This window comes from Excalfactoria chinensis, chromosome Z (assembly GCF_039878825.1).
Source record: "Excalfactoria chinensis isolate bCotChi1 chromosome Z, bCotChi1.hap2, whole genome shotgun sequence".
NCBI lineage: Eukaryota > Metazoa > Chordata > Aves > Galliformes > Phasianidae > Excalfactoria > Excalfactoria chinensis.
Genome location: NC_092857.1, coordinates 73,606,516 through 73,619,055, shown reverse-complemented (window position 1 = coordinate 73,619,055; position 12,540 = coordinate 73,606,516). Strand labels below are relative to the sequence as shown.

The 12,540-nt window shown below is 38.3% G+C and overlaps 1 protein-coding gene across 1 annotated transcript in view; it reads left to right on the top strand.

Annotated features, from left to right (window-relative positions):
- Positions 1-12,540, top strand: part of SRFBP1 (serum response factor binding protein 1) — an 86,294-nt gene that overhangs the window by 70,414 nt on the left and 3,340 nt on the right. Inside the window, exons 5-7 of the mRNA XM_072360346.1 lie at positions 9,987-10,068; positions 10,883-11,606; positions 12,024-12,061. Of these exons, the coding sequence (XP_072216447.1) occupies positions 9,987-10,068; positions 10,883-11,606; positions 12,024-12,061 (844 nt within the window). The remainder of the gene's footprint in view (positions 1-9,986; positions 10,069-10,882; positions 11,607-12,023; positions 12,062-12,540) is intronic.

Genomic DNA, 12,540 nt, shown 5'->3' with positions numbered 1-12,540 from the left:
TATATTTTAATATGTCACTGTTCTCTGTGGATTTAATCTGAGGAAACACATTAAATCATGGACAGGGCCTGATGCATAGTCCTGTGCCGTTTAATTGAAGGCTTTCTGTTAACTTCAAAGGCTTTGGATCAAGCACAGAATAGTTGCTGTCTTTCATTTGGGCTCTGGGGGATTTTTCCACAGTCCCCTCCTTTCTCTCTTTTCCACCCTGCCTTACCCCCCTCCCCCCAAGTATTCTTTTAGCTACAAAAACAGTCTGGTTAGGATAGATTTATTGATATAAAACTTCTGTTGCTGGTGCTAGTGCCTTTAACAGCAGCATAACTAGATAATTACATAGGTGGATTTTTAACATTCTTTGCTTATGAAAATATTTTGCTTGCAATCCATAAAGCATAGAGAAAGGACTACTGTATGAATCAGTCTTTTGTGTAATACTGATGTGATGGTTCATCGGCTTTCCGTAATACACTTATCATTAATTCCTTGCACTTAGCTGTTCTGTGGTTTGATTTTGGCAACCTTGTAGGAAAACAGATGCTGTTCTTGAGGGAACCATGAACATTTCCCTTTAATATATATATATATATATTTATATATATATATATTAAAGGAAAATGTATATATATGTATGTATGTATGTATGTATGTACACACACACGTACATACATATATAAATATATATATATATATATATATATATACATATATATACATATATATATATATATACGAAAAAACCCTTAATTCTGGTTGTTAGCACTCTTGAAATTAGAAATCGTGTGTAGACAATCAATGTGTAATTATATTAGGAGTAAACTAATGATGATTTAATCTGTTTATAAAGACTTAATGATTATCCAATAATGCTTCTCTCCTTTTTTTTTTATTGCTTTTAAGTAAAGATATGGTCAACCCAAAATCATTGTTACCCATTTTTGCTTTAGCGTGAATACACATTGCCTCATGCATATGAAGATGGTTCCATTCCTCAGCAGTGTTTATGCAGAGTAGTTGTTCTCCACCTTAGGCATTATATTGCAGATCCTTTCTTATTTCAGTATGGAAGTACAGACAGTGATTTGCATAACTGTTACTGATTTCTTTATGTAATAGCTGCATCTGCCAACATCATTTGTTCTTTGGCAATGTGTTGCACTGATTTACACTTCTTAGTAGAAATGGAGTGATGCTGGGAATCAGTGTTGCAGTGCTGAATTCCTTCCGTCTCCAGCATTTTGATTCTGGTTGAATGGAAGTTGCACTGAATATATGAAACCACTGCTTCCTGAGATTTTTCCATGTCAAATACCAGATGTTAACTTCAAACAGGAATGTCTGTGGTCTTTCTAACAGTACTGATGTAGAGTTTTGCATTCAGCGATGAATATCACATTCAGGCATAAAAACTTTCTCTGTGTGAGTTGTTATTGGTTGTTACTGTTTTGTTTTTTGTTCTGAAGGCTTCTCATCTTCCAAATTCAATTTCTTAAACTATGAGCTGTTTAGCATGACTTATGTATGTATAGACAGACATTAATTTACATATATATAAAACTATGTAATTATGCATGTGACTATTTTTCATATTAATGGGTTTATAGTATATAAATGTTTTTTTTTACATAAATGAAATGCTTTGCATTGTATAATCTTATCCGTTTTGGAGTCTAGAACCTACTGATCCAGCTGCAGCCAAGGTTTTGTCAATACAAAATTGTCTGTTTTTTTTTTAACAAATCTTTCTCCACTCTTTCCCATTGACTTCTCCACTAATTCTCCTTCTGTCTGTTAGCCCAACCAGTGCCAATGTCTTCCCAGTTGCCCAGTGGGAGAATTCAGTCGCTCTTTATGCCACACTCTGCCCATTTCCTTCCCAAATCTGGTTTCACTTCTGTCTCCTCCATTAACCCCTTTTCATTCAAGCTAGGCTGCCACCTGCTTGCTGCAGCAGGGTCACCATTTGAAGGTAAGGAGATAGACTAGACAAAGTTGGTACTATATCCAACGCCAGAGCAGCACATGCAGTGATATCAGGTTAGTTACTGTCTGTGTTTTGTCCTTTCTCAAAACAATATTTTTCATGTTGTGTATTGTCATGAAACAAAAGCAGCTTTGGCAGTTTCTCATTGTGGTGTCATACGCTCCTGAAATGAAAAAACTGCCTTCTGTCAAATTTTGTTTTACTGAGCAAAGGATCTCTTAAGCTTTGATCATTAAGAAAGACTAAGTCTCAAAACCGATTGCTTTTGACTGGAATTAGTTCATTTCAACCATTTGGCTTGTCAGAGCAGAATGTGGATGGGCATGTTGCTGTCAACAGAAATCGGACAGCAGTCAGTTCACATTTTTCTAACCAGTGTTTGGTTTTTAATATCCAGGTAGCGTAGTCACAATGAACACACTTACAAGAGCATAAATGGACAGAAACATGGGTGGGGAAGCAGATTTTTTCAGCCCAGATATTCCTAGAATAGCGATGATTCAATGCATGAAGCTTTGTATACATGCAGCTGTATTCTTTCATTGCCAGAATATGACGCAGTGTATGTAAAAGCACATGCAACCCTGAACTTCTGTTCTTATTTTAAATGAATATTTAAGTTATATGCATAGATTTTTAATGGCGCATGAGCTGTAATGGGAACAGCAGGGGAAAATGTTTGAGCTAGTCTTGTTTTTTATGTTTTCCTTGAAGAAAATGAAAGAAAGAAAGTACTGTAACAAGAGGTTCTCAAAGCGTGGTGGGTTTGATACTGAATAAAAGAATGTCAAATTACTGATGTCAGAATTTCCATGATATAATTTTCAGAAATACTTTCCAGGCATGCATGGAATGCCCGGGAGGCAGGCAATGATCCAGAGCCTCAAAGCATGCATGGAACAGCGGTATAGAAAGGAGGGATTAAGGTGCCAGAGGAACTGAGGGACATTCAGACATGAGAGGAGATAGGGTGGGAAAGCCTCTTGAAGGCTGAGGAGGGAACAGCTCAGTGCAGGGAATAATGAAGGCAAAGCAGGCTGCCTGCAATACCAGTTGGTTAGCATCTCCAGTACTGAGCAGTCTTCCATTACTCCTTTTGCTTATGTGTTAAAATGTGTTTAGTGTTATGTAAATAATGGTAATTGCTTATGTTAAAGACTGACAGCTAATCACATATTACAAATGGAAGAGCTGTTTCTGTGTATTTGCTCTGAAGAGAAACTCAGAATTGCATGGCAAAGTTAGAATAAAATGACATTTCTGATATTTCTTAAAATGAAAAGCATCAGCTGTTATGCTTTACTGCTTTTACTTTTATAACTGCAACTGTATCTTTTTCTGATTGCGTATCATAGAGAAGTGAAATGCAAAACCATTTTCACTTCTCCACTCTTTTTCCTATTCGGATCATTTTTCAAGTGAAAATCCTTGACAGTTGTAAACATTTGAGAAATAAATAGAGAAGTTATGGAAATAGGAGGATTCATTCAGCTCAACATGAGTCTGCAACACTGGAAAATTCTGTGGAAGGAGCTGAAGGCACTATTTCTTGAAATTTTTGAGCTTGCACAGCAAAAATGGAAAAAACAAGATTGTCTTGAGCTGTTGGAATTCTGTTTGAAGAAACTACTTGCTTATTGGGACTAATAATGTGTGCTAAATAGCTGCATTTAGAAGTTTCAGTGCGGTAAAATGAAAACGTAGGTTTACAGTGTATTGCTCCTCAAGATTATGAGTGTGTATGGGAAATGTGATGTAACGGGTAGCTCGCTGGAAGTATAACAGCATTACCTTTGAGGGCTGTTGGCCCAGTTTTTATTTGTTTTGGAACAGAAGTAATTACATGCTGATTGAAAGGGTTGAGTGATTACACAGCCGGGAAGTACTTTTTTTGCCAAAGTAGCAATAATGTAATGACCTTAAAGACAGTCGAGCCTCCAAGCATGAAAGTGATTATTCTGCATGCCATGTGGTGAAATGTCTTCTAGAATGAAAGGACCGTTCAGGATTTGCATTTGTTTTATATTCATCATCTGCTGACATTCTCAGGTAGTATCAGGGCTTCCCTGTGTTATCTGATATGTGATTATGAATAGAATAAGTTCTGAATGCATGTACTCCCTCAGTAGATTTAATGATAGAAAACCTACATTTTGGCACTAGGGAATCAGTCTGTTTATCTCAGATGTTTAATTGCTTTTTCAATGAACTGAATTTGTGCCTCCGTTGCCTTTTTTATTTGTTATCATTTTCCATTAAGTAGTTCTAACAGTGTAGAGCTCATACCTGTGCCTTACCAGTGTATTTGCTGCCATCTGCCCTGTGTGCCTTTGGACTTGCCATGTGTATATATGTCACTTGTTTCACCTTTCATTTTGAGATGATTGGACAGCTTAACTCTCTGTTGAGAATTAGTTAACAGTCTGCTTTAAGCCTCTGGACTCTCGTTCTAGAAGCTCAGCTACAAGCAAATGATTTCTCAGCTTTTCAGTATACATTACTTTCTGAAAAGATCATTTGTGGCTTCAAGTCTGGTATACAATATCATCAAATTAATTCGTATGTGAACTTTCCTCTGAATTTCGTTATATTGTCTTTAAATTATGAATGTTGTAGCAGTGACATTTCCCTTTGTATTGTTCACAGCTACTGCCTCTTATCCACAACTCATTCCATTCCTGTTCCCCCTGAAAAGTACATTTTTTGCTATTTCATATTTTACTTTCCACTTTAGTTCATCATCTTCATTGATTCTTTTTCTTCTCCTGTGGCATCTATTACTACTTAGTCTGCCCAACAGTGAATTGGACTGCCATAATTGGAGGATGTGGGGAAAGGAGTTGACGCAGTATTAGCTTTGTGAACTCTTTCATTATCTTTAGAAATTGGCTTTTCTTCCTTCAAGAACTTGTTTATTGTTTGTGTGGTAGGCCAGATTTATAGGATTACACACACATTCTTCTTAGCCTTGTAAGAGGTATATCAGAGTTAGCAACCTTGTCGTTTCAGCCCATAGCTAGAGTCTACACCTGTTCACCATGAGGAGATAATTCGGAGTCCAGGCCTGTTCTATTCTGGATTTCTTGTTCTGACTCGTCTTTATTGAAGCAATCTCAGTAGTGAATTCTTATAAAGAATTAGTTGTAGGTTAAATACATGATTTGTTCTTGGGCAGGTCTGGGTTTTATTCCAAGCTCTGCCATACATTACAGCAGGGATTAAACACTATTTCTTTTTGACCTAGTGTGAAAAAAAATAGGCATTTACCTCAAAGTCGTACAGTTAGCTAAATTAGTTGTGACAGCTTAATCCAGAGGAATGCTGTTGACTCTTCTGAACTCCACATAAATTTGATCTTAAAACACATGCAAAGTGTTGTATTGGGCTTCTTAAAGGGCCTTCAGACTTTGTTCAGTGCTTGGACTGTAGTTCCTGTAACATGCATGTCACAGAATCACAGAACTGTAGGGGTTGGAAGGGACCTCCAGAGATCATCGAGTCCAACCCTCCTTACAAAGCAGGCAAAGAACAACTGAGAATCTACTTTTGTTTGAGCTTCTGCTGTGTCTTACTTACATTTTTCTCCATGCAATGACGATAGAGACAAGTTTATGCTCTGTACTTCTTTTAGCAGGAAGGAAAAGAAAAGCTAAATTGGAAATAGGTTAATCTAAACAAGCAGGTTAGGGGGAAAATAATAACTTCTTACTCAGAAATAGAAGTTCAGCAGTTCAACACTAGTTAGGAGATCTTGATGCTTCTCCCCAAATTGGATTCAAACATTTATAGATGTCGGTGATGAGCTGTCAGTCCCTCTGGCATCAGTACAAGTTCAGCTGGGTTCTCCAGAACTCTCACTTTTACTGTGTGTGTAGTTTGCAGACGAGCAAAGGTTGTCCAGGGTGCCATGTGTTGTCATGAGTATTCTTGCAAGAAAAATAAGTCTCCAAATATTTTTATGGTTAAATTACAGCAATAAGAGAAAATCATGCTAGCCAATATAAACTGTGACAAGTGGTAAAAAGAATAACAAACAAGACATCAAGGAGGGATGTTTTAAGAGAGGTTGTTCAGTTTTTGTCCTGTTGTTCCACTACAAGACATTAGTTTACTGTGGTTTTTGCAGGGGCTTTAGATCTGTTAGTACCTACACTTCAGCTTCGGGTGGAAAATTTTCATCAGCTAATCTGTATAGAGTCCAATCTTGAAAAACCAAAACAAAAAAAAACACAGCTTTGAAACTTGTACAGTTTTGTGAGATTCATATAGAACTAATTGCCATAAGAATTTCCCCCCTTTCTTGTTGTTCAGCTTGTTTTTCTACTTCAGAAGAGCTGTACCATCATTTTGATGTTACTTGGAAGACTGGATTGAGTAGAAACAAAGTAAAAACTGAATAAAATCTGACAATTTCTGGTTACGTTTTTCCAGCACAGTATTTGATGCTGATGTTTCTGTCCTGTGCACAGCATGTGATTGTTCCCTGCTATTTCTGTATTCAGGAGGTTTGCTCTCTTTTGAACTCCCGCCTTGCCTCGCCTAATGAAGATGTGTTTCCTGCCTTCCTTTGCTGATCCATTTTGCTATCAATGGATTGGTACAACAAACTCATGCTGTCAGAAGCTGTGGGACAACACGGCCACCACAAGTGGTATCCCATTGCTTCTCTTGCCGAAATCTTCAGTTGATTGGCCACAAATCACGTATCATATTTCTCACAGACATCAAGGAAGAGGGAGAACTGACAGCATTTCAGTCAGGAGGTAACTTTGCTCAGTGATCTTATTCCAGTTATGGGATGGACCTGGATGGCAGCCATGATCTAACACCTTCAGCCATCCTGTGGCTTTACATTAACCACACTCCTCCTGCTGTTGTGAAAGACAGCTGTGACTTGTTAGAGCTCTGAGAGCAGTATGTGGAGTTATAGGTTTTCTGTTCTTCTTAGGAGGGAGAAAGTTCCTGTTTTGAGCTGCTACAAAGGGTATTTCAATTACATCTTATTTTGGCCCAGAACTTTGGATATTTTTTATGCTTAACCTGTTTAGCATTATCTTCTCCTTTTATTCTTTTTCCTGAGATCAAGCTGCACTTCCAGTTACTTTATAAACCTCAGTCAGACATGCTTCAAGGTTATTTTTTGTGTCATAGGTTTAGCAGTTTACTGTATACTGCATGCTCATCCATTGGGTTTCTGACTGTCTCCATCTGAATATCATGACAGACCATTTTCATGGATAGATGTAAAGCCGCCAGGCATTGCCTGTCTGTCAGCACTGTGCTTGGACCTAGTAGAAATTCTAGTTAGTAGTCTTCTACTATTAATCTTGTTTAAAGCTACCTGTAGTTTCTTGTACAGAAATCAGTTAAAAGAAAAGTACGGCCCTCTTCTCTGTTTTTTATTACAATTGTAGCACAGGGTAAAACCAAAAGGAATTTTGAACATGATGAGGAATAACAGTGAAGCAACGATCAGAAGTCAGCACCTCGTGTCCCCAGGTCGATCCTACATTTCTGCTGTTTAATTCTTCTTGAAGGTCTGCCACATCTCAGGCATGCTAGCAAGGTATTGCTTTTAACAGCAGCAAAACCCTTCTCTACCAAGGGATTCTCTTTCTCACTCCCTGCATTGTACGCAACAGGTGCCACCTACACAAATTCAGCCTGACGTTCCCATCCAGCTGCTTCTTTTTACCTTGCCAGCCCTCAGAGTCATTCCTTACTTTTCCTGACCTCCGTCCAACACGTTTCAAACCTTGTAGTGTTAAATCTGGTTTTTATTTTAACGGTCTTCTAATGTCCATTCTTTCCTTAATCATTGCCACACTTTACAGAGTTTGCCTCCCCTGTGCGGGGTACCCCTGTGTGTTTGTTGGTGTGAGTTACGCGTGTCTTACTTTATTATGTTGTAACTGGCAAGTTGCTGTTTGAGGTTTGTGCCTCATCTACCTTTCAGGATGAGGAACACCTCCTTTATGCAAGGATTCTTTTTTTTTTTTAATTTTAGGGTTTGAAAAACACAAAGATCATTGCAGTTAATTCTGCTATGTAGCCCTATGGAGTTTAGCATGGTAGCGATAGCAGGCATTTAGATATATATATATATAAATAATGCATTGCTTACCAAGGTCAAATCTGAGGAGTTCAGATTCTTGTGTAGGTAGCATACGGGACATATGATTATTCAGTGCTCAGTTGCTTTGTTCATTTTGCTGTGCATAAGTTGCAAATTGAATGAGGCAGGGCATTCCTATGGGAAGTGTTGTCTGAAAGAAATTAAGTGGCACAAAATAATGCAAGAAGTAGCAGGAAACAGTGGAAGCAAGTACTTACAAAAGCAAACGTAGTGAGGGGAGGTGAGGAGTGGGGATGTTCTTGCTATAGATACCGTAGGTACTTTGTGTTTTTTTCTCTGCCAAGGCTTTATATGCTGGAAAATAGTTGAGGAAACATAAATTGAACATTGGATGTGCCAGAAAATAGAAAAATGGGAATTTTTTAAGAATGTGAATGTCACATTATATGTTTGTTGGCTGCTGCCTCGCAGTGTGAGTAGCATTTGTGAAGTATTTTGCTATAAGGAAAAAATGTGGTTATTCCATATGCATTGGCATGTATATGCTTAAACCCTTTCTATAAATATTTGAATTAAAGGACACCAGATGTTGCACAGAAGCTGCTGCTGCTGCTTTCTGAACTTCATGGTATATTCTCTCAAAACCCACAGGAAGCAGTGAGGGGAAAAAGTGTATTAATTAAGTTCAGAAATACATTTTCCAGCCAGACAAAAATCTCCCAAGAAAATACTCTTTGATCTCCAGAAATGTGAGCTGGCTGTCCCAGGAATCTGGTGGCAGCATGCAGCACTGTCACATGGGAATCAAAACCCAGACTCACAGTTCTCTTCTAGCTCTGAGAGTAAGTCTGAAAGCAACACAGTCTTTGACCCTTGGTAATGAACTCATCTTCTTAACCATCTTCTCTGGCCTGTTGTCATAATGCTGTGGGCAGTCTACAGGAAAGATATTAGCAGGGACTTGGTAAGGAAGGTACTTGGATTCACAGATGCTCTGTGCTTGGAATTTAAATCCGAACAGACAAAACAAGAGTGTATTTTTTAAGCTTAGAACAGCCGCAAGATAGAGTTGCTTAGAACTGGTTCAGGAACGAGCTTTATGTTTTGCAGAGCAATTAAATGTTTCCATATTTGGAAGCAGTAGACCTGCTGTAGCTGTATTGCCTTTGTTATATTAAGTAACTTAGCAGGAAGATATAAGATTCCAACTTTCAGGATCTGCTCAGTTTTCTTCAGACCCCAAGCACCAAAAATGACTCTTCTACTGTAGTGATTGGCATGGCGTGTCTCTCAGTCTCTACTCCATGAATACAGAGCTATTCATACTAAATGGCATAACTGCTGGAAGAAAAGCTGCTTACAAACTATTAAGATTCTATGATGAACACTCGTATATGACATTGGATACTTCAGACATGTGTGGCTGATGAGCATAGCAGTGTTTGTATGTGTGATGATTTGATCCCAGCCAGCAACCAGGCACTCACCAGCTGCTTGCTCGGTCTTCCACTCCACCTGCCTAGCAGGATGAGAGAGACTCAGAAGACCAAAAGGGATAAAACTCATGAGTTGAGTTCCAGATGAATTCAACAGTGAAAGCAATTCCTGCTTCTCCCCTTTTTTCTTTAGATTGAAGCATCAGGATCATATTTGGCCTTCGAACCAGTCTGTGTAATTCTGTTATGCCTACCACATTACATTTGGGGGTGTTTGTCTTTGCCTCTGCATCACATTTCATATATAACGCTTCAATATCTGTTATGAGATTTTCCCAGCATTAATGTTATCCAAACCGTACATCCTACAAGCTGCTTTATTCCATCATGCAGAACAGCTGCCATTTGTTTCTAGGGATTCATCAACTTGCTTTACAGACCTATCCTGTAAGTATTATTCTGCTTATTTTATGTATTTTATTTTTTATAGCCGAAGTCCACTGCAAATGAGCGAGCTATTGCAAGACTTGCAACGCACCCCCTTTTGAAAACCAAAATTACTGAACTTAAAGGTATGAAACAGTATATTAACTTGTTTCATCGTCAGTAGCTTGTCCACGTGTCACTTTGCTCATGTTAATTCCTTTTATGAACAATCACTATTGAAGGGAGAGTATACCAGCCCTTGTAACCAGCTTGACGAGCTGCAGTGAACAAGGTACCACATGCTTGCAGTCATGGGTTCATGTGTGACAGTGCATCATATGGCGTATTAAATAAGACTGAACTGGCAATGAGCAGATACAAAGGAAAAAGAAGCATTATAACTGGCTTTTCAAAGGTAGATAAAAGAACAATGGAGTCATATCAAAGAATGGCTTGGGTTGGAGGGGATCTTGAAGCCCCAGCCTCTGCCACGGTCAGATTGCCACCCAGCAGATGGGGCTGCCCTGGGCCCTATTGAATCTTCCTTGGGCACCTCCAGGAATGAAGCATCCACAGCTTCTTTCTGAGTAGTTCCAGTGCCTCACCACCCTCTGGGTCCCTAATATCTAACCTAAGTATCCCCTCTTCTAGTTTGAAGCCATTCTCCCTTGTTGTACCAGATTTCCAAGTCAATTTCTTAAGCTTCCCTAGTTAAACACGGTTCAAAAAATGGCATGTCTAGGTGGTAATGATTTCAGATTGTTTTCCTCACTTGTTGACGCTGTACTGTAAGACATGATTTGCCCCACCTATTCAGTGAAAGGTTGGTAATGACATTCAAAACATGTTTACTCAGCACAATTAATTTAACTTAGAAAGTGTTTTGTTTCATTAAAATAGCTTGTGTACTTAATTCAAGTGTAGCAGTAACAAATGGCTTTTCTTCTGCCCCTCTTGTAGCTGCTGTAAAAGCTTTTAAGGATGCAAGACGGAACCCAGCCAAAGCCAATCCTTCAGAAAAGAAGTCAGAAGCTCAGCCTAAACCAGCACAAAATCCTAACAGCGATTTGAATGAACAAGTTCCTAAACTAGTTCAAAAGCAGCAAAGATTTGAAGGCAAAACAAAAATGAGTGTGAAAATGGAAACTGTAGGAGGAGTTGATAAACACAGTGGGAGTGAACCTGAACAGGAAATGATGGAAACTGAGAGAAACCCAAAAGAGTTTTCATCTCATTCGATAGAAATGCAAGCAGTCACTCAGACAGGAGAGAACCCTGGCTGTAAAAACAGAAAAGAAAATGTGAGCATGAATAAATTAACTACAACGAAACAAATAAATAGGGATGATAGTGACCTGGAACAACGTAGTGAAGAGGAGTACTTTGATGATAGTACTGAAGAGAGGTTTTATAACCAGACGTCAAATTCTGATAGCGATAGCGATGATGATTTCTTCATCGGCAAAGTAAAAAGGAAGAAGAAAACAGCAGCAGTTAATGATCCTTCTTCAGTAAAAGAGAAGAATGCACTTCAGAAAAACGTATTGAAGGAAGAAAAGAGAACAGTATCTGGGACAGTGCAAAAATTGATCACGGAAGGAAAGCCACATGGAAAAGCAAGGAAGCTGGAATCGGTGTTCTGCACTTCTTTGTCTAGCTCCAATCAGAAATCCCAAAACAGAAGGTAAACCCTTTCCTCTTGCTTTGTTCTCCAGTCTCTCCCTCCTTTCCAGTAATGACAATTGTTGCAATTTTTAGTAGCAGTTACCAAACAAGGAGAATTTCAGTCGTAGCTCAGGATGCCTTCATGGAAACCACTCTGCAGTCTCCTTGTGTTTTCTTGATACTACTTGAGATTTGTCACATTATTATGGAGATACATTATCTCTAGCATAGGATTCCCAGTACTCTATCCAAATTAAATCAGTCTGAAGCACTTCTTTTTTTTATTCCTTTATTAACAAAGAGTAAAAACTATATGCGATTTTTACCTGTTACGCTTGAAAATTCATTGCTCAAGTGTTTTAGTGAAGGCAGTTCTTCACTTGCGTATCGTCTTAGAAATTTCTTGACTAATACCAAATTATATTTTCATTTTTAGAAATGCAGGAGACCAACCTCTCACAAACAGACCAGCAGGTATGTATTGCTTTACCTGGAACAGCAGTAGGAACAAAGATAACTTGAGATTTTCTTACCTCTCCTATGTAATACTGCTAGGTTCTTTTTTTGTTTGTTTGCTTCAGTTCTGTGGCATGTATTTCAACAACTTGTTAAAATTATCGGGTTTTCTGGTTTCACTTTGATCCGTGGATTTTGCTTGCTATTTCCTATTTTTGCATGTTAATGGATAAAGACAGATACATACAGGAAAATGCTTTTCTGTCTGTCTTTACATTGAGCAGCTAATGTTACCTGTACACAGGTGAGGGTGAACAGATTACAGTATTTAGCATATATTATGTTTTGTGAGTAGTATATTTCATTTCTCCATATTTCTTTGTATGTACGTTGCTCTGAAAGTAATGTCTCTTATTTATTTCCATGGCAATTACCACAGATAGAAAAATCATGACAAGACTGTTTAATTGAGCAAATTCTCAGCTGCACAAACACTC